Source organism: Panthera onca, chromosome B3 (assembly GCF_046562875.1).
Source record: "Panthera onca isolate mPanOnc1 chromosome B3, mPanOnc1 haplotype 2, whole genome shotgun sequence".
In the NCBI taxonomy this organism is placed as follows: domain Eukaryota; kingdom Metazoa; phylum Chordata; class Mammalia; order Carnivora; family Felidae; genus Panthera; species Panthera onca.
Window position 1 is genome coordinate 32,233,843 of NC_138344.1, and position 27,957 is coordinate 32,261,799.

The window sequence follows — 27,957 nt, forward strand, 5'->3', positions numbered from 1 at the left end:
TTTCTACAAAGCCATTTATTTTTCCCAAAATACACCCCCAGTTAACAAAATTCCTCAGAGTCCCACATTTAAATTAGACATGCCACCTCTTCCGTTCCTGGGGAAGGAAGAAATGTCAGCGGGAGGACATCAGAAGTTTTCCGGAGGCTGGAGGCCAGCAAAGGACAAGCCAGGAGATGTCTTCCCAGACCCAGAATAGCACCGTGGTTGGGGCGGGGGGTGGGGGGGGTGAGAGGGGAAGAGCTGTGTCCCTGCGGCCCTCCTGCCCCATCCCCAGGCTTCACTTAGGCTTCTGCTCTTCGGGGTCCAGAGTGCCATGGCCACCTGCCCACCTGCTCACGCCTGGAAGGACTTTGGAAACCATCAGATTCTCAGGTCTAGCAAGAGGCTCTGCCCCTCTCTCCAGGTTTCTGCCCGCAGCCCCTGCTCTGGGTAAGGATTAGGGAGGGGGTGGGAGTGAGGTATCCAGGAAGCTGTGGGCACAGAAAAGGGGTACAGTAGAGAGCAGGGCAGGAGCCCCCGCACGAGCCGCAGGCTGTAGCAGGCAGTTGCAGGTTTCTTGACAGTTCCCAGCTGAAGGGCAAGCTCCTTAGAGAAGGGGCCTGTCCTCTCACGCTGGGTCCCAGGTACCTAACACAGTGCTGACACCCCACGGATGCTCAGTGACTGTTACTAGAATGGATGAACAAAAGGAAAGGGGGGGAAAACAGTGGGATAGAAGCTGACCCCCAGGGGGCCCACACGGACACCCGGAGACCCAGTGTGACCAGCACATGCTTCCCGTGGAGGGGGAGCTCACGGGGCACAGCCCACGGCACCACGGAAGAGACTGGGCTAAGGGAGGTCCGAACGTGTCCCAGCACGTGACCCAGCACATGCGCCTGTGTGCCTCCACAGGCCCGGGGGAAGGGCGCTGTCTTCAGTCAGCGAGGGAGGGAAAGGCCGACGCTGGGGCCAGAGGAGGGGCGGGCAGGAGGGGAGCCGCCTCTGGACTTGAGGAGATGCTGAAGGCTCAGGGTCCCTGTCCGAGCAGACGGGCTCACAGGTGGGTGGAAGAAAAGGCTGAGAAATGATAACTAGTATATCAGGGCCACTGGAGAACCAAGGCCGGGGGTGACTGTGTATCCTGTCTTTGGAGAAATAAGGCAGAGCATCAGTCTGAATACTGAGTCCTTTGGAGACATAAAGGCAGCCAGATGGTCCGTGCAGCATATCCGTTGGAGAAATAAGGTGGCAGGGTGGTCTCTGTGTCATGTCCATAAGAAATAGGACAGTAGGATGATTTACGTATCATGTCACTGGAGAAATAAGGCAGCAGGATGACTTGGGAGTCACGTCCATCGGAGAAATAAGGCTGCAGGGTGGCCTCTCTGTCCTTTGGAGAGTGAGCAGGACCTGCCAGAGTGGGAGGCATCTGTCGGAGGCAGGGCTCACCCGGAGGCCCCAGTGCAGCCAGAGGTGGGAGCCCCCAGGCAGGGGCTGCAGCCCCCTGGTGCTTGCCGTCAGGCTATTTCTTGTCCATCATCTACATTTCACGATGGAAAGAAAAAGCAGGGGAAAAGGCATTAAATGCAGGAGTTCTGCTCTCGGGCCAGGCACATGGTCACACACTTTCGGGTGCGGAGTATGTCTGGCGGTGGCCGCCGCAGTCTGACTAGCAGCTCCCTGTGCTACGCACTGCCCTGGAGGCCCAGACTGACCCCGACACGGGAGCTGAGCATCAGACGGACCATGAAGTCCCTGAGGGAGGCTGCCTAATCTTCCCCAGTCCACCCGCCCCACACCCTTCCCATCCACTGTCCCCTCTCCCTGGCACACGTGTCCCCTCCCACCACCACCTCCCTTTCTCTCCCCCTCCGTCATACCCTCCCCTCCACTAGCAAAAAATCCTTCCCAGCTCCCCCTCCCACACGGAGCTCCCCAAGAGCAGTGCTGTGGGGAACCTCCCTCCCTCTGGCTCTTATCTCTACATGGGGGGGCACCCAGTGGACTCACACCCTTGGCCTCGCCCCACTCCCCGACCTGAATGGGGAGCTTAGAAGGAGGACCAGGGCATGTGTGATCCTTCCGCTCCCACCCTTGGGGCTCCGTGTGTCCCAGGGAAGTAGTCTTCCCTTCCGGATCCTGCCTCTGGGTTCACCCAGTGTGATCAGAGACTGGGGGGCCAGGCTGCCACACTCAGAGCAGGACCGGGCCATTCTGCAGCCCTCTTCCGGAACAAGGCTGACATTTTCATCTCCAACTGCTCGATCCTTCTATGCCTCATTTGGCTCAGAACAACAGAGAGGCAGATCACTTATCTCCATCCTTCTGTACCTCAGCACAGGCCTCCATTACTGCCATGGAGCATTCTACAGCATTTAAAAGACTTGCTTGACAGAGCACTTCTGCATTTGTCCCCTGTCTAATCCTATCACAACCATCTGTAAGTGAGGGGCTCATTCTGCAGATGAGGAAACTTCCTGGAAGGTCAGAGGCGGAGACTAGACCCAAGGTCTCCCCTCCTAACCCAGGGGCATCTACCTTCTGCACAAGGCTGCCTTCCTAAACACCTCTTGCTGCCTTTCGTGAAAGTCTGAGTCTATGGCCCTCGTGTACATGTATTTTGTGCAGGTTTCAGAGGGCCCCATTGCCCCCTGCCTCTGGAAGTTTCCAGGGCCTATGTCCTTCCCCTCTCCCCTAAATGCAGGGGTGAGCCTCCAGGAGCTCAGTGAAAGTTTATTTCCTGACAGGGACACCAAGGAACCCTTAAGAAGATTTAAGTTTCCTTTAACTGTTAGCAGCCAACTTGGACTTTTAGGCGGAAGCCATTCAGATCTATAGCGATACTGCCCCATGGAACGTTCTGTTCACAAGACACACACACAGATACACGGGTATCTCCACACAAACACACGTACTCAGATGTCGCTGTTGGTTACTTTCAGTAAGGATGAATCTCAAACTTACTTCTAACCAACCCCTTCTCGATGTAACCGCTGATGCCGTATAATATGAATAACGATGATTGTTAACATTGATTAACCACCTACCATGTAACAGGAACATGACTGCCTGGCTGAAAACTGTATTTCCTAGCCTCTCTTGTGCTAGGTAGGCGTCGTGTGACTAGGCTCTGATCGATGGATGGTGGAAACCGGAGTAACAGGAGCTATTTCCAGTCAAGCCCTAGGGAAAAAACCTTCCTCCCTTTCCTCTTTCCCCTTCCGGAGGGGAGGGGCGCGGGGCCACAGGAGCTGGAGCAGCCTTGGAACCGGGGTGGAAACTCCGCGCAGAAGGGGGCAGACACCAATAAATGGAACCTGGCTCCAGGACATCAGTGGCCTTACGATCACCTAATGCTTAGACTGTTACAGGAGAGAGAAATAAATTCGTGTCGTTGTGATGCCTCTGTCATATCTGCAACCGATTAGAGCAGCCAGGACCTCGGTTACTCTGCCTGCTGCCGTTGCACCAGCGGGGAGTCAAGGCTGCTCCCCCAGGGAGGGAGCCTCAGGTCACCAGGTGGTGAAAAGGTGATCACCACCCCCACCACCAAGGACCCTCCTCCAGCCTCCTACACACAGATGTGCAAACACACAGACACATGTTCTCAAGCACCACGTGTCTTTACCTTCTTTGCTTTCCGAGTGTTTCAGAGGCCGCAGGGCTGCAAAAAAGGAAGGGGCACATGGTGAGGGGGAACCACGGGAAGGGGAGGGGGACGGGGTCCCACAGAGGGACGAGAGCCGGGGAAGAAGACGGGCCTGGATGACTGGGAGAAGCTGGGAGGATGAGGGCAACATCCCAGCACCAGGGGAGGGTCTTAGGCCACTGTCCCGAGCCCTGGCTCTGCTCTGTAGCCTGTCACTCCCATCTGGGCCTCCGTTTTCTCCATCTATACAATGGGAACAGCTACCCTGCCCTCCAGTGAGCTGGAGACGTGGAAGGACACCGAGTTTGCCCTGCAAATAAGGGCCAAGTAAGAAGCTACAGGAGGCCGCAGACGATCCCAGGTGGGCCTGGGGTCATGCAGACCTGACACTGAACAAATCTCTAGGCCACCCTCTTCTCCCCACCCCTCCCTCTCTCAACTACATCTGCCTCTGAGCAAGAAAAATGAGGCCTGATCCCAGGGCTGTCTCCACACCAAAGGCAGAAAATTAATTGGCATAATTTGCGGCAGTCCCCAGGTGTCCGTCTCCTGCTCTTCCTTCTTCGGGGGTGGGGAGGGGACCGGTGTCAACTGGCACCATCCCAAATGATTCAGCGGGAACCTGCCTCTCCCAGCCAGGAGCCCCAGAAGGGAGGGCAGTGAGGCCTCCGGGGGCCACGAAACACCAGTGCCTGGGCACCGGCCCCAAGCTGGGCTCCAGGTCTGTGTCCCCAAAGTCCCATCCCTTTTGCAGACCACCTATGTATCTGGTCACTTGAAAGAGCTTCAGAACAGCCCTCTGGTGCCATCAAGGCAGCGTCGGGATAACACTTTACAGATGGGAAACTGAAGCCCAGAGCAGCAAAGCACTTTGCCTGAAGTCGCACAGCCTCTAACCAGAATGGTACTGTCTTAAACTGCCGACTAACACGACTCCAAGATATCGAGAGCACTTACCAGGCACCAGGTATGGCACTAGGCCCTTTACATACGTTATCTCATTTAATTAACCCACACAACCTATGAAGGGAGGCAGTCATTAGGAGGAAACCAAGACTCAGAGATGAAGAAACGGAGGCCTGGAGAAGCAAAGTGACTTGCTCAAGGCCACTCCGCCTACAGGCTGGAGCTGGAACTTCAACCCAGGATGCCCTTCTCCTGAGTCCTCACTCTGCTGCTAGGAAGCCACCAGACCCCATGGCGCAGGGTCACTCAGAGGGGACCTGGCCCTGGTAGAAAGGCAAGGCAGGCAGGAAAGATGCAGCAGCCCCTGGGAGGGAGTCTAGGGAAATCCAGATCCAGGCCTAACGCTAAGCAAAGACCAGACTCACCCGGGTAGGAGGCCACAGTCCACGAGACACTTCATCAAACCTCAAGTGAATGTGGCTCCTCCAGTTCCTAGAGTCCTCATCCCGTCCCTGTGTCCTCTCAGCCAATAAGGCCAGCTCTAAGCTCAGACTCACCTGTTTTGGATCCTTCTCCATCCCCGTCCTGGTCCTCGGCACCTGGAAGACAAGGACTCAGCGAACAAGAGACCTTTGCCACCCACTGTCACTACCGCACTTCCCCATCTGAGAGCGCCCACCACTCACCCAGCCAAGCACCTTCCTCTCACCCCTCCACCCACCCACCCATCCACCCCATCACTCCCCCATCTGCTCACTCGCCAAGCCCGTCCACCACCAGCCTCCAACATAAGCACCACCCACCTGTCTGTCCCTCCTCCTCCACATCTGCACCCTCCCTCCCAATGCCCAGCCAGCTCCCACCTCTCACCGTCTACGTTCACGGTCGCCCCTGGAAGCCTGTGCGTGCCACCAGCCGGCACCAAAACCCCGCTCACCGGTGTGTGCTCACCTCCCACCATGCACCCGAGTGGTCATACTTACCTGCCAAGCTCAAACCACCTATCTACCAATGCCAACTCACCACCTGCCGGTCACCAAAGTCAACCCACACTGACCCCAGCCTAGCTAACGGCAGCTGCTTCAGACTCTGCCTGCCAGGAGGCGGACACACCCTTGCACAGTGAGACCCGAAGCCATGCAGCATTCACGCACGTGTCACTAAACTTTCACGCTCTACACCCACACCGCCACTTGCAGACACGCTCATATGACCTCCACCCTCACCACCGCACTTGAGCCCCACAAGTCCCCACCACTCTCTTCCAGTCCCACTCACACACACGCTCAGCCTGCTGTATTCCCACCCTGAGAGGCAGGCGTGCACCTGTTCACACACACAAGCCATATTCAGCCTCAAGGTCGCACGCGTGCAGTCCGACCCCATGGGCACACTCATGCTCATTCTGTCACTAGGAAGCGACCCGCTTGTTGATGTCACAGACACACCCACATGCCCAAAGACACGTGTGTGCATGCACACACTCTCTCTCGCTCACCTGCATTCTCCTCCTCACAGCTCTGCTTGATCTTTCTCCAGCACACGAAGGCCAGGGCCACCAGCAGGGCGACAAGGCAGACAGAGAGCCCCACGGTCACCCACAGGGCCTCGGGAGGGAATGTCATGGGCTGCCCTGGGAGGGGAAGTGGAGAGAATGGGAAGAGACGGTCATGCCCAGCACCCATGGCCCCGAGCACAGCACACCCTGGGGCCACAAGGTATGAAGGGAGCTCCCACCCTTGCTGGGCTCCAGCACTATGAAGAGACCTCATTTCAGTCCCCACGCCCCTTCCCCACACACTGAGACACATCCAAACCCTGACACAGCCATGGCTGGTGTGCAAATGCTTCAACCCCGGCAGGGTTGAAGAGTCTGAAGTTGATGATGCTCTAGAACCTTCTACGGCTCCCCACTGACACTTGAATAATGCTTCAACCTTCTGGAGGACCTCTATCATGTGGCTACCGCTTACCCTCCCCCAGCCTTCCTTTCCAATTCCACTCCAGGAACCTCTGCTCCAGCCGAGCTGGTGTCCTGACCATTCTCTGCACAGACAACTGGTTCCTTCCAGCCTCCACACCACTGCTGTCAGGTTCCCCTACCTTAAAAAGTGCTCCCAAACTCTCACCTAGTTTAAGATTCCCCTCCTCAGGAGGCCCTCCCTGACTGTTCCAACCCCACCTGGTGATACGCCCCATCCTACAGATCAGGAGTCGGCAAATCATGGTCTGCGAGCCAGATCTGGCCTGTGGTCTGTGTTTGTACAGGCTGTGGGCTAATAATAGTTTTTATATTTGCAAAGGGTTACAAAAAAAGAAACAGGAGGCGCAGAAGGGGAAGGAAAAGCAGCAGCAGCAGCAGCAACAGAGATTGTACGTGGCCCACAAAGCCTAAAATATTTACTATCCAGCCCTTTACAGAAAGTGTTGGGGGAGCCCTGCACATAGATGGGGGTGGGAACTAAGGGTGCCCAGTGAGGGTTCTGGGTTTACCCAAGAGGAGGAGACTTGCCAGGGGAATGTTTCTGGGAAGCGTGGGGGCCCTCCTGTGAGCTATCTCGCAGCAGAGGGAAGGGCTTGAGGCGCCCGCACCTGGATCAGCCCCAGCAGCTGTTCTGAGCACGCTAGCCATCCGCCCAGGCCCTGGGCCCATGCTGGGTCCTGGGCAGAAGCCTTGGGGATGTCAAATCTAACAAAAGACAGAGCTGCTTTCCTCTGGTCTCTGGAGACCCTGAGCGCCCAGGGCATCGGCAGTCTTAGGGGGCCAGCTGGTTCTGCAGAAGTCACCGTCATTGCAAAGAGCCGTGCCAGGAGGACCTTCAGCGAGCAGAGGCCCTGGCAGGGACACAGGCATGTGCAGCAGATGTTCCCTTCGGCCAGCATGGCTGGCAGAGCTGACACTCAGGACATTGCAAGCAAAGGGACACATCACCCAGGAGAGCAGGAGAGGGCAGCAGCTGACATGCAGGGCCAGGAAGGCTAGTCCACGAAGCCTGGGAAGGAAACCCCTGGGGATCCTCAGCGGGGCTCCTGTAGCAAAGGAGGGCACAGAGCCACAGAAATACCAAGGAGGAGGGAGGACCCCTTTCTACGTTCACCCCCTGACTGGTGTCAGTGCCTAGAACACAGGTCAGACATGCCCTCACTCAAACCGTAAAGAGCAGGGCTCAGACCTGGGTGTTGAGGTTCCATTTCCAGTGCTTGCTCCGTAAAGCCCCCTCCATGCACAGCACATTCGACTTCACTAACCTCCAGCAGGTGTGGGAGAGACCAGGCTGGAGGACTGACAGCCTGAATCCCAGAATGTTTTACAAGGCATAAAGCTGCCTGGAGTGAAATACAGGCCAAGGGCTCCAAAGTAGGCCAGACCTGCTCTTACAAAACCAGGAGGCTGGGTGGTGGGGAGAAGAGAAAATTAGGCTGAGAGGCTAAAGGTTGGATTCTGGTCCTGGCTCATCTGCTCACCGAAGGATGCTGGAGTCAAGGGCCACAGACCCCACGGATGGGTTTAGAGGAGCCATGCACCCTCTAAACGTCAATGCAAACTATTGTGTTTATCATGTATCCAATTTTCAAAGAGGTGCCTGACCCCCCAAATAGAGCCACTTTGCCGGTCTGTAGACTTGGGAAAGTTCTCTCTCCTCACTGGGCTTTGGTTTCCTCATCTCTGAAATAAAAGCACTCTCAATGTTACCTACTAAAGTTTAAAATAAAGGTTTTTTTTTTTTTTCCCCCTCCTAGGTGGGCTAAGCATTCTCCCTACAGTTCCACTCACACCCATAGACCCTTTCTGCACGGCGTGGCAAATATCCAGTTCAGCCCAGTGTGCCAATTATCACAAAGTCCACCAATCCTTCAAGACCCTCTCAACTCCTGCCTGTCCCTGGAGACCTCTCCTGACTGCTCCAGCCCATTCTGACTCCTGACTCCTTTCTCAGAAAGCTTCACTTTCTCCGTTGACCTCATTCTACCTGGTATTTCTTATCCTCTCTGGAAACACACCAGGCAAGGGAAAGTCATGGGAAGGGAAAAGAGGACAACCAGACAGACAGAACCTGCTATCCTGACACCAGAGTATGTGGGGAGGCCCCCTCTTCACACCCCGAGACACAAGGAGCACCCACTGATGTGGACACTACAGGAAGGGAGGGTGTTTGGGCTCGGACCCCAAACAAAACCCCAACCAGATAGAGGGAATCACCAAGAGGGCGGCATCAATCTGGTGTTTGACCACATGGGGGCAGCAGAGATTTCCGCCCCACCCACAACTGCTGCCTGGGTTGAGAGCTCCCGTGTGCAAGAGCTGCCACGGATGGGGTGTGGGGGACTGACCACCTTGACAGGCCCAGCTGTCCCTCAGGGCCTCAGATCACAGCAACACCTTCCCATCGCCCTGCCTCACCATGCCTTGTGTCTGCTCTGGAGCTCCCACCCACACCTCCAGATTCCAGGCAGCTACGCCCTCCCCCGTGTAAGAAGCACAAGTACCACCTAAGGCGTTCTTAGGAGGGCGAATATTACAAATGGCTTTTATCAGCTCGTTAAAGAAAGTCCCCTAAGGACTTCTTGGTGAAGAATTTGAGACAGCTGAAATGTATGAGAATGTTTTTAAAAAGGCTTCTGACCCCCCAAACCTACCTAAATTGCAGCTCTCAATCTAGAAAAAAAGGCAGCGGCTCCCTCCGTCCTCCCCATCTGTTCATCTGCCCACTACCTACCTGTGATGGTGACGGAGCCATGAGCGTCCTGCTGCAGCACAGGGTTGCGCACCAGGCAGCTGTAGGTGCCATTGGCGCCCAGCACCACCCTCAGGACACTCCGCACGTCGAATAAGCCCTGCTCATTGGCCATCTGCGACGTGGTCACGTTGCCGGTCAGGGGCGCACCCTGCCCGTCCTGCCAGAACACCTCGGCCTCCGGGTAGCCCCGGTAGCTGGAGCACGTGATGGTCACCATGTCCCCGGGCCGCAGGTCCTTGTTGGGCTCCAGGGTCATGCTGGGCTTCGAGTAAGGAGCTGGAGTGGGGCAGAGGGTAGAGGGCAGAGGTCGAGGTAAGGCAAGGATGGGGATGGGGGTCCGCGGTGCAGGATAGGGCACCTGGAGGAACAGGGGTCATTAATGGGGCTTGAGTTATGTATGGGGTTCGTGATGGCACAAGAGGTAAGGGGCGGCGGGAAGTGAGGCGTGCATCCAGGGGAGGGCGCCCCCTCCCGGCGCTCACCCGCCACCTGCAGGCTGACTGCAGCGCTGCCGAAGTCCCGGATGCTCACAAAGCAGGTGAAGCTGCCCTCATCAGCTACCCGCACTCGCTGCAGCCTCAGGGACGCATTGCCCTGAGCCAGCAGGTCGGGGAAGAGCGCGGTGCGGTTGGCATAGGCGCTGCCCTGGTCCCGGCCCTCGGAGAAGCTGTGCACCAGCTGTTTGGTGTCCGTCAGCTGCCAGATGAGGTTGAGCTGCGCCAGGCTGAAGCCGGGCTCGGGTGAGAAGGAGCAGCGCAGGGTGGCATCGGTGCCCACCAGGGCCACCACGGGGTCTTCGGGGACCTGGACCTCCACGGCGCCTGGGGGCGAGGTTGGGTAGGCGGTAAGGAGGGGCGGGGACAAGCCGGGGTACCAGCCCACAGCCTCACAGATCTCCTCCTCTATTAACTCCCAGTTCCTGTTCCATCTTCCCAGTTTCTCTCCAGACCCAAAAGCAGATTGAGTTTCCAGATTCCCAGACGTGGAGTCACCCTAATCTTATGACAAGAACCACAGCAGCTTGGCCTTGGCCTGATAATGCCTGTCCCCGGGGGCCAGTCCTAGGGCAGCATCCAACCCTAGCACAACCCCCCTCCCCTGAGATGGATCCGTTTCCCTCTCCTATCCGTACGCTCTCTGCTGAGATCTGAATGCTTCTCCATCCTTTCCAGAGGTTTCCTGAGCCTTGGAGTCAGGAAACCCGGAGAGCGGTAGAAGGCCTGTGATCGTTGTCCTCACCCCCCACCACCAACGTGAGTTTCCCCGCCTCCCCATCCTGTTTATCTTTCCTGTTATCATTACAAAAATGCCACTGTTCTGGGAGACTGAAGACAGGGAGCGAGATTCAAATCCTGCGGCCCCTGCTGATAGGACCCAAACCTCCCGCCCTGCTGATAGGACCCAAACCTCCCGCCCTCACGGGAGATTTAAGCAAACGAAACCCAAAACCAAAACCAAAAACCTGTGGGGCTTCTCTGGGGCGTGATGGTGACAGAGCCATGAGCGTCCTGCTGCAGCACAGGGTTGCGCACCAGGCAGCTGTAGGTGCCATTGGCGCCCAGCACCACCCTCAGGACACTCCGCACGTCGAATAAGCCCTGCTCATTGGCCATCTGCGACGTGGTCACGTTGCCGGTCAGGGGCGCACCCTGCCCGTCCTGCCAGAACACCTCGGCCTCCGGGTAGCCCCGGTAGCTGGAGCACGTGATGGTCACCATGTCCCCGGGCCGCAGGTCCTTGTTGGGCTCCAGGGTCATGCTGGGCTTCGAGTAAGGAGCTGGAGTGGGGCAGAGGGTAGAGGGCAGAGGTCGAGGTAAGGCAAGGATGGGGATGGGGGTCCGCGGTGCAGGATAGGGCACCTGGAGGAACAGGGGTCATTAATGGGGCTTGAGTTATGTATGGGGTTCGTGATGGCACAAGAGGTAAGGGGCGGCGGGAAGTGAGGCGTGCATCCAGGGGAGGGCGCCCCCTCCCGGCGCTCACCCGCCACCTGCAGGCTGACTGCAGCGCTGCCGAAGTCCCGGATGCTCACAAAGCAGGTGAAGCTGCCCTCATCAGCTACCCGCACTCGCTGCAGCCTCAGGGACGCATTGCCCTGAGCCAGCAGGTCGGGGAAGAGCGAGGTGCGGTTGGCATAGGCGCTGCCCTGGTCCCGGCCCTCGGAGAAGCTGTGCACCAGCTGTTTGGTGTCTGTCAGCTGCCAGATGAGGTTGAGCTGCGCCAGGCTGAAGCCGGGCTCGGGTGAGAAGGAGCAGCGCAGGGTGGCATCGGTGCCCACCAGGGCCACCACGGGGTCTTCGGGGACCTGGACCTCCAGTGCGCCTGGGGGCAGTGGGGTGGGGCAGTGAGGAAGGGTGTAGACACTGGGAGCCTCCCTAGCTCTCCTCCAGCTTCCATGTTAACCCCAGGCCGGTCCAACCCTCCTTTAAGGCCTGAGACCCAAAGTAACTTTATTATCTGTGGTCCCCATTCAGTCAGCGAGACTATATAGTAAGCACCTACTATTTGTCAAACATAAGGGTTAGAAATGCAACAGAGAAGACCAAGGTCACACCCTTACGGAGCTTACCTTTTAGTGGGAGAGAGGGTCAAACTAAGACAAGTTCTCATTAGCGTGGGATTAGGAGTAGGAAAGCCGCAGGTCCTTGTTGCGCTCCTTGTTGGCTCATCCATACCCCGAAGGATTAGAGGTGGTAGCTTTTCAAAAATTTGACAGGTACTTTATACCTGTCTGAGCTAGCCGCATTTTCTCATAAGTATATGTTATCTTTATTAATCAGAAAGGAGAGTGTATATCAAATGTTAATAGTGGTTTTCTCTCGGGCACCTGGGTGGCTCAGTCGGTTGAGTGTCTGACTTCAGCTCAGGTCATGATCTCGCGGTTTGTGGGTTCGAGCCCTGCCTTGGGCTCGGTGCTGACAGCTCGGAGCCTGGAGCCTGCTTCGGATTCTGAGTCTCCTTCTCTCTCTGCCCCTCCCCCACTTGTGCTCTGTCTCTGTCTCTCAAAAATAAATGTAAAAAAAATTTTTTAAATAGTGGTTTTCTCTGGATGAGAAAGGATAACAGGTACTTTCTCATTGGTTTTTTTTTTTTTTTTTTTTTTTTCTAAAAAGACCTGATTAGCTTTTATACTGGAAAGAAAGAATGCCCATACCTTTCAAGGTGGTGGTGAGTCACATTCTCACTAAAAGGATATTAAGTTGAGATTTAATGGGAATGAAAAAGAGCTTGATATACAAAAAGCTAGTGTCAGGGCGCCTGGGTGACTCGGTCAATTGGGCATCTGACCCGGCTCAGGTCATGATCTCACAGTTCGTGGGTTCAAGCCCCAAGTCTGGCTCTGGGCTCGCAGTGTGGAGCCTGCTTGGGATATTCTGTTTCCCTCTCTCTCTGTCCTTCCCCTGCGCATGACCTCTCTCTCTCTCCCTCTCTCTCTCTCCCTCTCTCTCTCTCAAAAATAAATACATGAACATTAAAAAAAAAAAAAAAAAGAGCTATTGTAAGTGTGTTCCAGCTAGACAGAACAGTGGGTACGGAGGCTCTGAGGCAAGATTCAGCTCCCTATGTGAAAATATCAGGTAGCTGTCCAGTGTGGCAGGAGAGTCTGGATGGGAGAGCTTTGTAAGACCAGTAAAGAATTTAGGTGTGCTACATGTAATGGGAAGTCACGGGGTGGCGGGGGAGGTGTTAATCAGCATAATCTGGCTATAATAATGCTAACAACTCACTCTGGCTCCTCTGTGGAGAACGGACTATTTCAGTGGTCCTTGTAAGACGGACACCAGCGAAGCAGGCACACTCAAAAAGTGTAAGGATCAAATAGTCATGACCCAAAGCTGACTGGGATATAGCACCCATTAAAGGTTTCTTGCATTTAGAAAAATAACACTTTACGGTTCGTATTTTTATTGCGAATTATACACAGGGCGAGGGGATCATAATCTTTGTAGTGTGTAGAGACCTCTAAAGGTCTTAACCTGGCCCTGGATCTCTTGCTGCAATCCCAGGCCCCAGGCCACCTCTCCAACTGGTGCCCCGTGGAAGGGGCATTTGGGGATGAAACCTGAGGAATCACCCAGATAAAGCTCTTTCTCTAAAGAAATCAGAGCAGCCGGGACCACAGAGTTGTTTCCTCTTTATGACCAGCAGGTGGCACGAGACACTCAGCTTTGTCTTCCCCTATGGCGGAAGGAGGCAGTCTCTCCCTGTGCCAGAGGCTAAGGATTTCAAATCTGAGGATGTGGTTATTAAAAGTAATGCCATTGTTGAATGCTGACTCTGTGCCAAGAGCTGTGTGGGAAGATTTACATCATTTATTCAACGTGGTGACTGAGCACCTACCGTGTGGCTGCACCAATCCCGGACCTGGGGATAGACCTTGCTCTTTGAGCAGAGCAGGCAATAAGCAGGTAAACCTATAACATGTCAGGTGGAGGAAAAGGCTGGGAAGAAGCATGCCACGGTTGAGGACAGGGAGAGATGATGTGCTATTTCACACAAGGTAGCCAAGAAAGCTTTGCAGAGGAGGTGACATAGGAGCAAAGACCTGAACAAAATAAAGGATCAAGTCGTGCAAATGTCTGGGGACAGAAAATTCCAGCCAGAGGGAACGGTACATGCAAAGGCCCTCAGGAGGGAACGAACACACACTGCGTGCTCAAGAAACACGTTAGTGCTCACATCACCGGTTTACAGAAGAGGAGACAGGCTAACAAATGCAAAGTAAGTTGCCTGTTGAATCCCAGGGATGGAAAGGCGTGTGGCCAGGGCACAGGGGAGATTGGGAGGACGTTCGCCAAAACCCTCCCCATCCCTGCTAGACAGAGGCTTAGAAGAAGCCCTGGTGGGTGTGGGCACCCTCCCCCCATCCGGTCCCCACACTGCTCCCCTCACCTGTGACGCAGACCCACAGCACTGCCAGGGCTGTGGCCAAACGCACACGCACACCCACACCCGCGCTGGCCCAGCGACACAGCATCTTCCTGAGAGGCAGCTGACAGCTGGGCTCTCCGTAGTGGAAGGCTGCCCCTGCCTGCGAGGAAGAGGAAGTGAGGTCTTTGTCTCCAACCAACGGTCCTCCCCAGGCCCTCCCTCACCTCACGCCCCCTGGACCTGGAAGCTCCTGGAAGGTTTCGATTGCCCATTGGCAGGTCTTCCCTCCACACCCTACAAGGCTCCCCACTTGAGGGATTTTTTGAGAGATGCTGGCAAGAGGGCACTCACTGAGTCACTGGGGAGGCTAGACCAGGGCACATGGGGGCAGTTGGGACCAACGTTTCAGAACTAAGATGTTGGTATGAACTATAAGGAAGACAGGCAAGGCGGCAAGTAGAGGCAAGGCTGGCCGGCCCAGGGCAAGAATGTGCACAGGTCAGTTTGGCTCAGTTTGGCTCTAGACAACAGCTGGTGGGGAGAGTAAGGGCTGAGGCTGGAGCCAGACGTAGAGATAAGCTGAAAGTTCTGAAATTTATCCTGAAGGCAACTGGGAGCCACTGAAGGTTCTGGAACAGGAGAAAGGATATGGTCAGAGCTGTGCTCCATAAAAATGATGCTGATAGCATGTACAGGATAAATGAGAAGAGATAAAGCAGGTCTGGGTGAAAACAACAGCAGTGGAGGACGTGGGGAGAGAGGAAGGGAGCTGGAAGGGAGCCGTCAGAGCGGCCACAGTTTTGAGCCCGGTGAGCAGGCAAGACGGTCGCTGAGACAGAACATGGAGGCATCCGCTGTATGGTGTGTGAAGTTAGCAATGTTTGTGCAGAAACTTCAGGGGAGAGTTCTAGGAGGCAGCTGGTGTAAGCACAGGGGGCCCAAGAGAGAGCATATTTGCTAGTTTGGCGCTCTTTACTGAGTTCCTGAGACCAATCGGAAACGGAAGAGGCCAGGCCTGGGGTGGACCCCAGAGGCTGAAGTCAGGACTGAGTGCGAAGTATGTGTGTGGTCACAGGTGAGACCTGAGCCAGAGACGCCCATGCCTCCCTGGGCCCAGCCGTGCTCCCAATCCTGGCTGCCCCCCATGGTGTCTGACTCAGGCAGGCCGTACCCACCTCTACCCTGTCCCACAGCTGCTGCCTGATTGTTCATGCCACGTCCTATCGAGCCACATAACGAGTGTGGATTCGGTCTATCCAACACCGTTCAACAGGAACACAAACGATTTCACATTCTCACAACCACCCAGGGAGAGGGGGGTGTTGACTCGGTCCCATTTTGCAAGAGAAAAAAAAAAAAAAAAAAAAGCCCATACAAGTGAGGGGACTTTGTTAGTGTGATATAATTTGCCAGTGAGCGCAGATGAGGAGGGTCTGGGTGCCCAGCCTCCTGCCACACCTTTCTGCCTCTCCCAAGGAGCAAATCTCACCCACAGCTGTCAGCATCATGCAGGTCACAAGGGACCTGGCCTCAGGCCTTCCAGTCCCAGCCAAGCACCTCTCCCCCCACCCTTCCCCCCAACACACACCAGGCAGCTGGGCTGAGGGAGTCCCTCAGCCAAACCGGGTGCATCCTGCCCCCCCCACCCCAGCTGTCCACAGCGGGGAAGCCCTGAGCAGCCACTTCCTTCCCAGACACTTCCGGTCCAAACCTGGCAGCCTCAAAGCCTCGCCGCCTGCTGAGTCAGCAGCCTTCTCGCTCATTCATAAAGGCACCCTTGGCGGGCACCACATCCTGCTGACAAGGGCAACCACTGGCCACAGGAAAAGCTAGCAGGCAGCGGCCTCCCACACTGCTCCCCACCCCCACCCCCAAGGAAGAACCAGGGACTAAGGATTAAGAAGCTTCCAGATCCCAAGGCTCCCTTCCTCTCTTTCACCCCCAGACAAAACCAAGGCCTATCTGTTCTTTCCAGACCAGCTCCTTCTCCCCTCCCTCTCTGTTTATGCCTGTCACTCCCACCCTGACTCATGGGGTCAGCACTCCTCTGACCCACCTGTGACCTTCCTCACTGGCCCTGCTATCTCTGCTCTGCCCCCACCAACCTCATTGTCTACGATGCCTGCTCTCAGGACCTAAGACAGGAATCTGCTCACATCCTTGCCCATGCTCAAGAACCTTTCATGGCTCCCCACTTACCACTGAAATAAAGCCACTTTGCTCTGCCTGGCACTCAACACCTTTCTTATGAAGTCTCCAGACATTAAGCCAGGGTCTCTTGGGAATGCCTGCCATTCCTGGGTAGGGGAGGTCAGGGAGCACCTCTCTCCTAATCAGACCTATCAGAGCTCTCCAAGGGCCAAGCTGTCCTTCACTCCAGAGGGAGAATGAGAAGCTTTCCAGGGGTGGGCATTGGGCTTGCCCACCCTGATTACCTTCCTAGATTCTGAACCCAGGGAAGTTCCCACCCTCATGGTTTACCCTCGGGAAAAGCCTGACGACAGTCTAAAACCAAGATGACCTGAGAATTCCACAGCACCAAGAGGCTCCTACCCCAACAGCTGGGCCCCTAGGGGCTGAGGGCCCGAGGGAGAAATGCATCTCTGAGACAAGGTGCCACACAGGGAATAGGGGCTTGGCCTGGAAACAGAAAGCCAATCACCGCCCATTGGGAGAGACGAGCTGCCCCTGTCTCAGAGCCTCATGGAGACGCACAGATCGCATGCTGCATTTGCACAGCCCTGCCCACCTTCTCTACAAAGGGGAATTCTCATCCCCTGGCAGGACGGGCCCTGGAGTCAGCATGCACCACCCCTCCCCATGAGTCACCAGCCAGCCCTCCCTCCTCCTCTTCCTTCATCCCAGTCTCAGCCCAGTGTGGGAACTCCAAGGAGCCCTGCCAGGAAAGAACACAGAGTGCCTTGGCTTTCCCGGAGAAGCAGGACTGAGGGGACCAGCCCACCCTTAGCCTGACAGTACAGGAAGTTCATCCAACCCCAGCAGAGGTGTGGCCACAGGGAAGCTCCCAAGAGAGGACCCAAGATATGCCCCCATTAAGCCAAAACCAAAAACAAGATACCTCGAACCTAGGGATGCTCAAGAGGAACTCCTTGCCCCCACTATGACCACCCCATACTCTCTTAACCCCCTGCCTCCTCCCAATTTCTTCAGGGGCCACTTGGACAATGCTTCCCACCAAGAGGGCAAGAAGAGTCAAACCGCATAACTAGTGTCAATCTGTGCTAACCAGCATAGCACAGAGGCAGAGCTTCTGAAAACAGCAGTTTAGCACCTGGATCAAGCTATGCCTGAAGCACACCTAGACTGCCCAGATACTTGAGTCAATCTTTTTTTTTTTTTTTTTAACTCAAGCTACTTTCAGCTAAGTTTTTATTATCTGCAGTTGAAGGACTCCTTGAATATACATTCATTTGTATATTCAGTAGTGCATTTAACCACTCACTGAGTACCTGGTAGGCAGGCCTACCAGATCTGGGGACAGAGAGATGACTAAGCTGTGTCTGTCCTCAAGGAGCCTGCATTCCAATAGGGAAGTGCATGTAAATCACTGCACTTCAATATAGTATATTATTTAAGACACTGTAAGAACTACTTGGAAGCACCTCAGAGACGTAATAACCCTAAAGGTGAGTCCTGAAAAATGACGAGCAGCTCCCCAGGTAGACAGGCTGGGAAGGGTAGCTCCTCCCCAGCCCCAAGTGACCTGTCCTCCTGGCACTGCCTATGTGCCCAGATCCCTTTGAAATAGTAGGAAATGAGTTCCAAGTTTGGCGTTCTGCTCTCAGCTCTGACACTGCTGTGCAGTTTTTAACAGATGACTTCCCCTCTCTAAATTCAGTATTCCTATGTATAAAAGAGATGCTTTGCTGGCACCACCCGGGGGACTCAGTTGGCAGAGCATCCAATTCTTGATTTCAGCTCAGGTCATGATCTCGCGGTTCGTGGGATTGAGCCCCATGTCGGGCTCTGCGCGGACAGCACAGAGCCTGCTTGGGATTCTCTCTCCCTCTCTCTATGCCCCTTACCACACGCATACCCTCTCTTTCTCTCTCTCTCTTAAAATGAATAAATAAACTTAAAAACAAAGTACGACAAATGCTTTGCTGGACCCTCGTGGAACTTGATCAGTACGTTAAACTTGCATGTACCGTATCCTTGAGGTATAGCCAGTTAGTTAACTACCACGCAGGTCACATTGAAATGTACAAAATGACTGCAGCGGAAACCACCAGTTTCCCTCTATACCTACTCTCCCTTTCTGTAGAATTTTGAATTAGGCACATGGCCACTCAGCTAAAGACTACAGAGCCCAGCCTGCCTTGCAGGGGAAACGTGTGTCCGTGTGACCATCTTCCGGCTAACCGGGTAAGAGAGGAACTGAGGGCGCATACCCTCTCTTTTCTCCTCCCCTTTCCCACTAGCTGAAACAGCTGGGGTGGCCATCTGAGGCCACGCTGCCAAAGGCAACGCTCTGGGGACTTCAGAACAGCAAGACACAAGGCCCCCTGAGGGGCTGCAGTATCAGCCCTGGACATACCCGGACTGTCACATGGGTGAGAATAAGCATCTACTCTAGCGTCACTGTTATTTTGGGTCTTTCTTAACAGCATCTGAAGTGACTAATTTAAGGAGCCATCCCTCCCCTCCTTTCCATCCTTCTCTCCCAGCTCTTCCCACCCCATGAAAATTGCCACTGCTCAGAGCAGCAAAAGGAAACCACATCTAAAATAGGTGTTTCAAAATACGAACTGGACACTGTGTCATTTCAGTCACTTAATGATGCCTGGGCCCAGCTCAGGAGATATTTCAAGGGTAGATGTGACCTGGCTTGGGGATTGTTTGTGTGGGAAGGAGGGGCTGAAAGAGGCAAGGACATCCTGAAGGCTTGAACAAATGGGCACATGTGCGCACCCATCGTAAGATGGGGAGACCTGGAAATGAAGCATGTTTAAGAGGGAGCTTCCCACCGGGCTTGAGCTACAGGTCACCCGTGCCAAATGTCACATGGACTCCTGGACACACAGAGCTGGAACTCAGAACAGGACAGGGAGATATGCACGCGCTCATAGGGATGGGAGCCAAAGTTGGGATCATTGAAGAAGATTTTGGAAAGAGAACAGGTCCCCCAACAAATTCTGGAGAAACTGCAGAAGTTAATGGTCAGGTATCAGAACAGGGAACCTCTCTCTGGCCACCCTCATGACCCATTTGCCCCCTCCAGTGATGGGCACCCACTACCTCCCAAAGAAGTCCGCTGGTTTTGGGGCAGCTGTCACCGGTAGAAAGCTCTGCCCTATCCTGAGCCCAAATCTGTCTCCCATACAGTCCTCCTTTGACCTTGTAGAACAAGTCTGCCTCCTCCCTGCAAGTTTTAGATCTTCTTCTCCCTTGACGAGCTCACACTGGGCAGCCATGCAATAGTATTCACCAATATGACCCAAAATAACAGAGGCCAAGTTGTGGCCAATGACCGGAAGCCATTTAGTCACATTGCTGCTGATTCTCATCTCTGCCATCCTCTTCTGACGGACTTGGGGAAGGGGTGGAACTTTATGGGATGTTTCATTAGGGTTCCCGTTACTTTTCAGCCAGCTAAGCTGAGTCCATCACTCCAACTGTCACGATCTTCTCTTTCAAATTGTGGCAAAATGTAAGGAACGTGAGGTTTACCAGTTTGACCATTTTGAATGTACAGTTCGGTGGTGTGAAATACAGTCACAGTGTTGTGTAACCATCGTGATCTTTTCAAGTACTGTTTTGACAGTTCCTGGTACGCAGAAAGCAATCAATAATTTTTTGGTGGATGAAAACAAGAAAAATGAACATCACCCCCCCAAAATTGCTCTCTTCTCCGTGCTTTGTTTCTCGTGTCATCAAGGTCCTCAGGAAGAGGACAGGAACAGGAAGACCCCGCAGCACTAGGTTCTGTCCCTGGATCAACATCCATCCGCTATTCAGGGCTTTGCGATTAGGAGTCTTCCTACCCAGCTGCCCATCACATGTCCTATCCGCAAGGTGTCACTACTTCTGGCAGACGACCGGTCAAATGTGGAGAACCAGGGGGAAAAAAGAGGCTCATTTGAAGAAGATGTACTCTTCTTCAAGTGCTCGATTAATGACTGGTTCCAGGATTTTGTCAGGGGTGAAGGACACGATCACCAATCTGTTGTTCCCATAATTGGCCTTCTCTCCCCTAAAACTGGCCATCTGCTCATCTCAGGCATCCTGGCATTCACTTCTCCATTCATGCAACAAACATGAAGAAGTACTATGGGGGTGGAGGGTCCAGCAGTTCCCTGGAGGGGTGGGGAGGTTCCGAGGAGGAGAGATTTCAGCAGTCTGGCAGCTTGAGCAAAGAGTGGGCCCCCACAGCACCCTCTGAGAAGACAGGGGCTCTGAGGAATGGCAGATGGGGCAGGGGAGGTGGTCAGGGGGTGGTTCAGGATTGATTCTGTACACTGTGGGAAACCGTAGAAGGCTATGACCCCCACCCCCTCTGTCTACTCCAGTTGTCCTGAAATCTCCCGGACAGCTTCTCAGCTACCTTATCTCCAAGTTCACTCAGCACCAGGTCGGACAATCACAGGGGCCAGAAGATAAATCCATGTGAAGCAGATTATCACCTCCCCACCTGGCCTGAACACCTTCTTCACAGCTTCTGCAACTTCCTTCTTTGACAAAGAAACAAAATAGATACTGAGCAGACCTTCTCTGCCTTCAGTAGTCAGTCTTGATACTCTGTCACTTTCCTCCACATCCTTCATTCTAGAGTGCTTCTCTCTTGTTCTACACTGGCTCCTTCTAAAAACAAGGCTCCCCTGTCCTGCACGGAACCTAGTCCATGTGGTGCTGGTGGGACTGACCCCCAGTGTGGGGCCTCGGCGGGTGTCCAGAACGGACTCATTGGAGAACCCTCAGTGATTGGCTCTGGAACAGGCCTATGAGCCAAACCACACCCCATCAGACTTCCCAGAGCTGTTCTGCTAGAGCTAGTGGAAAAGACTCTTTCTGTAAAGGTCCAGATAGTAAATATTTTAGGCTTTGCAGGCCATCTGATATCTGTCACAACTACTCAACTCTGCCATTGTACAGGGAAACAGTCATAGACAATGTATATATGAATGAGCAGAGCTGTGTTCCAACAGAACTTTATTTATGGACACCCAGATTTGAATTGCATGTAATTTTCATGAATCACATGATTTTTTTTTCAACCATGACAAATGTAAAAACCATTCTTAGCTGTGGGCTATACAAAACAAGCAGCAGAAGATTTGGCCCACGGGCTGCAGTTTGTAGGAACTGGATTACAGATCCACTAGCTCCAGTCTCAAAGACGCCCAGCTAGCAGCAAAAATGGGAAACAGTGGGGAACTGGTACATTAATTATGGTGCATCTACGTAAGGGAATAGCACATAGCTTTTGAAAAGAATGTGTACTAATATGGAAATAATTCCACGGCATATATCATGTCAATAAAGTATACTGTCAACTGTATGATCTCATTTCTATATTAACAAATGGTCCCATGGTCCTCTCTCTCTGTGTCAATATCACCTATGTTTCAGTACAGGTCCTTCCTTCTCCAGCACTGAACCTCCTGGGGTTGGCTCCTAGGCCTTCTCCTCAAATCTCTCTACTATTTTTTCCTAGATGACTTCATCCACTCCCGTGGCTTTAAATATCATTTATATGCTGGCAACTTCCAGATTTTCTTCTCCAAGCCCACACCTCTCTCTCTGAGCTCCAACTGTTCCCTCAACATCTCTGTGCCAGTGACTCACTTTTAACCTGTCCCTCTTCAAACTGTTGATGTACCCCTCAAACCTGTTCCTCCCCAGCTCTTCCCACATGGGAGAGGCACCGCTCTCCACTCTCTGCTCAAGCCAGAAACCTGAGTTTCTCTCACCTCGAGAATCCATCACCAAGAACAACCATTCCTAACCCCAAAATATATTTTAAGGGTCGGCAAACTATGGCCTGAGCACCGGATCCAGCCCACTGCCTGGTTGGTCAGCTCACCAGTTAAGAAAGGGTTTACTTTCTTACGTGGTTGGAAATCAAAAGAATATCTCATGAGACACGGAAATCACACAAAATTCAAATTCCAGCGTCTGTAAATAAAGTTTCATTGGAACATAGCCACATTTCATTTACGTATTGTCCGTGGCTGCTTTTGCACTACAAACAGCAGAACAGAGTAGTTGCAATAGTCACAAAGCCTAAAATATTTACTTTCTGGCCCTTTGCAGAAAACAAGTCTGCTGACTTTTCTGATAGTTTCACTCCTGCTTCTCTCCACCTGTGCGGTTCTCTCTGGTCTGCCAAGTCGTCATCATCTCTTGCCTGGATGACCACAAAAGCTTTTTCACTGGTCCCTCTACTTTCTCTCTCGTCCCCCCACCCAGTTGTATATTCCAGTCTTGACTCTACACAGCAAACAGAATAACTGCTATAAAAACATAAATTGCAAAAAAAAAAAAAAAAAAAAAAACAACCATAAATTGCATCAGGCCAACACGTTCAATATTTAATCAGCTCCTCCATGGCCCACAGAGCCCTACCCGGTCCGGCCTTGCTCACCTCCCCAGCCTCACCTCCTCCCATCTGCCCCTCGCCGCAGCGGCCTCTTCTACGTCCTATAACATGCATGACATAGGTAACATCTCTATCCTGAGAGTCACCTTGGCAGACAAGCCAGGCAGAGATCTGCCACTCCAAGGAAATCCCTGTTACTCACTGCACAGCTTTCTTTTCCTCATGTCATACTAGAACCTCCCGGAGAAGAAACAGCATCTGCTCTATTGACTATTGTATCCTTAATTCTTACAAAGTCCCGGCACATAATGAGTGCTCAATGCATTGTTGAATAAATGAAGGAGTGCGTGTGTGTTTAGATAGATAGTAAGAGATGGATGTTTGTATGTGAGAAAAGGGTCTGGAAGTGTGATAGTGAACCCAACTCCGGGGCATGGGAATGAGGGTAAGCGTCTATGTGCACTTCTTGATATACTTCTGTAACTTTGACAATGAGCATGTAATTCCTTTGCAATTAACAAAAAGAAAACAGCAACTTCAAAGATTTGTATAGATTTTAGACCAGGTTCCGTCACTCACTTGCTAGGCTCCCTAGGGCAAACCCATGTCTCTCCAGGTCTTTATCTCCTCAGTCCTCAAAGGAAGGTCCCACCACCATCCCGTGCTATAAGCTTGATCACAGGTTGAGCTGCTGTAGTCAGAAGAGACTTCATGGAAGAAGTGAGCCCTGGTGTTTAAGGAGATGCCTCTGGAGTCAGAGATACAGGTTTAAATCCAGACTCCCCACTTCCTAGTCATGAGACTTTCAGAAGACATCCTCTCTGAGGCTCATTTATAAAATAAAGATTATAAATTACCTTCTAGGATGATTATAGGACAGCCTGCGAACGGCCCCCCTGTTGACCTTCCCTTTTCCTGATAACCTGAGTCAGTTTGGGCCTTTTGTGTTGTTAAATGGAATCGTGAGGCCACCTTGTCTGCCCCAGGATACAGTTTGGGCTTAGGAGCAGGCAGCTCCCGGTTCAAATTCTGACTCAAAAGTTTTGCTAAGCACATGATCAAGTATAAATGACTTAACTTCTTTGAGACTTGGTTCCACATCTCTAAAACAGGAGTCACAATCCCTACCCCACAAGGGCTGCTATGAGAATAAAATAAGACAATATACAGAAAGGACTTGGGAAAGCACCCAGCACCTACAAACAGCAGTAATAATTGTTATTCCTATCACGATTATTGCCATAGGCATAGGGATAAGGCCTCCTGCACCCCCTGCACTGAGCATCATCCCCGCTCCCCAGCCAGGAGCTCCTCTGTTGGATTATACATCAGGTCCCTGAGACCATTACTCCTTCTATGACCCCCTTTCCACCAAGAATCCCACCTGCACCCCAGCTCCAAAGCAGCAGACTCACAATCTGGCCCCATCTCTGTGTCTGGCTCATCCCTAGCGGTTCTCTCCCCCTTCCTCCTCCCAAATACAAGATCACAGCACCAAGCATCATGGGCTCCAGCCCCTACTGCCCCTGCTGCTACCATATCCCCCAGTACAGGGCACAAACCCCAGTGTCCCCTGAGGGAAGGCCCAGTCCCTGGGAAGCCATGTTGACTTTAGGGTAACCTGGGAGCCCAGAGATAGTATCTCTTCCTACTCCCAGGATCCCAATAAAAAATGCTTCTCATTCCCCACTCCTAGTGGGTTTCCCTCTGATACTCTCCCTATGCCTCAGGAAGGCCAGATGCCCAAAGGAATTAGGGGCGTGGAGGAGGCATCCATTCTCTGGACCACAAAGAGAATGAGAGGGAGAGTGGGAGCAGCTGGCAGGGAACACGAGTCAGAACTGGAGAGTGGAGGAGGGGCTTTGGAGGCACGAGAGTGCTGAGGACTAGGCCTCTGGAGAAGCAAGCACTCTCAGCAATGGCCCCGGCTAGGATACCCAGGTCAGGCCTGCTCTCTCCCCAGCCTCCCGAATGAGTCCCCTCTGCCTTGCCGTCGGGACCTTTAGCACGTCTTGCCAGACTCCAGAAGCAGGGGTAAAGCCTTTCCCTGCCTCCAGAGTGGCAGAAAGAACCTGTTCTAGGGACAGACAGCATTCTAGCGCCAGCATTTGCTAGCTGTGTGTCCTTGGACATGTGACTTCCCCTCTCTGGGCCTTGGCTTGCCCATGTATACAATACAGCTAATGATACCCTACTCCACAGGACTGATATGATTCAATGAGATGATATCTACTAAACATCCAGAACAAACCTCCCCCCACCCCAAACCTGAAAACTCCATGTTCCTATCTGGGACTTCATACTGCAGGGGTGGCCAAACCAGGATGCGGCAGCCAAGGGTTGCATAAAATCACATGTGCCCTCTCCCAAATGTTTGATCCGCTTGAGACCAAAGGAAATTTCTCAAGGATCACATCCACCAGTTCCCACCCTCTTATTCCCCTAAGCCCAGACTATGCTTCCCCATTTGCTAGTGAACCTCCCTGTCACTCCTGGCCTGGGGTGTGGAAAAAAGACAGCAATGAGAAGTGGATACCCCCACCCAGAGGATAAGCTCATGGGCAGTGACATCATCCTGCCTGCCCTTCTTCCTCCTCCCTTGACCCCATGACTCAGGTCCACAGCCTCAGGTCCCATGTGGTCATAATCCTGGAGGCTGCTTGGATTTGGATCATTTTCTTCACATTTAAAATCCCACATGTCCAACCAAGAACCAGCCAGCAGCAGGCCAGAGACTTGTTCTACAACACTGTCTAAGAATCTCCTTGGGTGCTATGGAATCACAGCTCTGTGATCACCCTGACAATCGGACCCCAAACGGTATTGCCCAGCTCACTGTCAAGGCCAAATCCTGCCCCAAAGAATGAAGATTTATAACTCCAGACAAGACAAGACTACAGGTGAAGGGTGGAGGAATTCTCCCAGGAAGGCTTCGAAGTCACCCTCACCAGAGTAAGGACACAGCCTCCTCAGAAGGGACATTTCCATAAATGTCCTTTCCACAAACATTCAAGCACCCAACCTGGCTGTCAGGCATTGGAGCATCTCCAACATTTAACCAACCTGCCTCCATTGGGTACCTGGTCAGACTGCAGAGGGCCAGGAACAGGACAGAAAAACAGGTCCCCAAATCCCAGCACTCATGCCCACCATCAGGCTTGCATTAACACAGGCTTCTCACCTCTAACAAGCCAAGCCCCCCAATGGTCTGAGTTCTTGCAGCACAGGAGTCTGGAGTAAATTGGAAAGCTCACTGAAGGCAAGCAGGAGAAACCACTACTGATGTCACTGAAGAGAGGAAGAACTCCAAACATCAGTCATGGGACCAATAAAAGCATTGCTGAGGCCACTTGGTGCAAAGCTCACTCCTTCAAAAGTCCCCTTGCCCTACAATCCCTTAGCTCAAAAACCCACGTTCACAGCCCTGACCCAAAGTCAAGAAGAAAAATTTCACTGATGCCAGACGTGTCTAATGTCAGACTATGATGTATGTAATATGAGACAGAAAGGGTTCCGTGCTCGATAGTTAAACATAAGTGTTAGTGCTAAAGCTTGAGAACTCCAGATATCAGGGAAATGTACTCACCCCAAAATATTCCCATCCCCAAATGAGCTGGAAATATGAGCCATCACTCATAGCCTACAGCCCCAGAGCCCTCCACCCCTCCCTGCCACTCAGATGGGCCCAACCCATCAGACAAGTTTCGACTACAATTTCAAGTTCAGACTTTAATTTCCCTCAGCCCCCAAAACTACAAGGAAGGCTGCACAGCATCAGATTTCCTAGGGCTTTCTGGGAGGCCAGAGGGAATGAGAGGAAGTCAAACTAAATGAATAACTCTCTTAAAGACAGAACAGCTTCATTACTTTCTAATACAGAAGCTAACTTCTAAAGACATGCGTGTAAAAAGGGACCTGGGGCCTTAATTTAATGATGAAATTGACTCATTACAATTATCCACATCCAATTTGAAGGTAAATAGTTTTTCTCAATTAAGTCAAACAAACCCTTTCCCTCTTCCCCCAATGTTTTCTGCTTTACTATTTTGCCTAACGTTTTCTTTCCCTCAGCGATAGATCCATCCATATCTGAGTCATCTGTCACGCATTTCTCATTAGGGAAGGTCTGGCTTAGAAATAAATCCCCTTTTCTGGCAGTTCACTGCCTTAGGCCACCAAACCTGCCAACTCCCTCCCTAAACAGCAACCGAGGGCCTTGGACTCTCCTTGGGAGATTCAACCCCCTCTCCTCTAGTGTGTCCCCACCCCGGTCCCCACCTTCCCGCCACCGAGTTCCCCGTCTCCTCTCCGTCCCACCTCAACCACCATCTCCTGGACGCTTCCCGAGCCCAAATTGCCCGCCCCATCCCTGCTCCCTCGTGTTCGCCTCCCACCCCCAACACCTATTCAACCTTTCACCCTGGTCAGCTGTCCCTACCGGTTCTCGGAATCTGTCCCCCTTGCTCCCGCTGCTGCCCGTGAAAGTCCTCTACTCGGTCCTTCAGGGCCAAGCAGAGTGGGGCTCCCTTCTCCACCCCTCCCCTCCCCGGCAGCTCTCCCTCCTCGGGGATGGGACTCGGTGTTTTCTTCTACAGGCCCGGGAGACCCCGCTTCCCTCCTAACTCCGGCTGGCTTCCCTGAGCCTTCCAGAATCAACACAGTGACAGATCTGTCCCCACGCCCCTGCACGCCCAGGGCCTCCGGTAATCACAAGCACCCACCAGCCTCCTCCAGGGCCTCCCGGGTGAGGGCAGGTCCCTCAGTACCCCAGCCCCCTCGGCGGCGAGGTTGGGGCGGGGTTGGATTCCGGCGGCCCCCGCGCGTCGGGGCCCAGAGCCGGGCTGCGCCGCGGACCCGAGGAGATGGCCGGGTGCGGGCGCCCGGCGAGGGAGGGCACGGCACGCGGTTCCGCGGCCCCGCACCGCTCGGCCGCAGACAAAGGCCGCCCCCGCCCGCGCGGGCCCGCGCCACGCAAGCACTCACCGCGCCGCGCCGGCTCTCGGGACGCGGGGACGCGGGGACGCGGGGACGCGGGGTGGGGGGGGGACGCGGGAACGCGGCAGAGCGCTGTCGAGTATCCGCCGCCGCGAGGCCGGGCCGGAGTTCGGGGTCGGGGGCGGCCCCGCGAGGCCGAGGGGCGGGGCGGGCTGGAGGAAGCCGCGGGCCCGGAAAGGCAGCCCGGGTGTGCCCCAGAGGCGGGATTGGCCCCGCGGCGGCGGGCCGGCAGAGGCCTGAGCCCTGAGCCC

The 27,957-nt window shown here is 53.7% G+C and overlaps 1 protein-coding gene across 3 annotated transcripts; it reads right to left on the bottom strand.

Annotated features, from left to right (window-relative positions):
• CD276 (CD276 molecule) lies at window positions 1–27,869 on the bottom strand. Of its 3 annotated transcripts, none has more exons than XM_078448873.2 (10): window positions 27,695–27,869; window positions 14,173–14,311; window positions 11,263–11,601; window positions 10,742–11,056; window positions 9,762–10,100; window positions 9,259–9,555; window positions 6,039–6,173; window positions 5,098–5,139; window positions 3,614–3,649; window positions 1–1,525 (listed from the first exon to the last, which is right to left on the bottom strand). In XM_078448873.2, the coding sequence occupies exons 2-10, from the start codon at window positions 14,255–14,257 to the stop codon at window positions 1,503–1,505; spliced, it is 1,611 nt and encodes a 536-aa protein (XP_078304999.1). In that variant the 5' UTR covers window positions 14,258–14,311; window positions 27,695–27,869; the 3' UTR covers window positions 1–1,502. The 3 variants fall into 3 exon arrangements, with proteins under 3 accessions (XP_078304999.1, XP_078305001.1, XP_078305000.1); XM_078448875.1 differs by lacking the exon at window positions 27,695–27,869 and adding an exon at window positions 27,433–27,685; XM_078448874.2 differs by lacking the exon at window positions 27,695–27,869 and adding an exon at window positions 15,327–15,605.
• Between the last annotated feature and the right edge of the window lie 88 nt (window positions 27,870–27,957).

Bases quoted from the DNA above. Each gene is read 5' to 3' on its own strand.
- CD276 (XM_078448873.2), bottom strand. From the start codon at position 14,257: ATGCTGTGTCGCTGGGCCAGCGCGGGTGTGGGTGTGCGTGTGCGTTTG. The intron at 10,101-10,741 runs GTTTTTGGTTTT...CCTCGCCCCCAG, and splicing joins GCCCCAGAGAAGCCCCACAG to GCGCCGTGGAGGTCCAGGTC. The intron at 1,526-3,613 runs GTAAAGACACGT...CGTGAAATGTAG, and splicing joins ACACTCGGAAAGCAAAGAAG to ATGATGGACAAGAAATAGCC.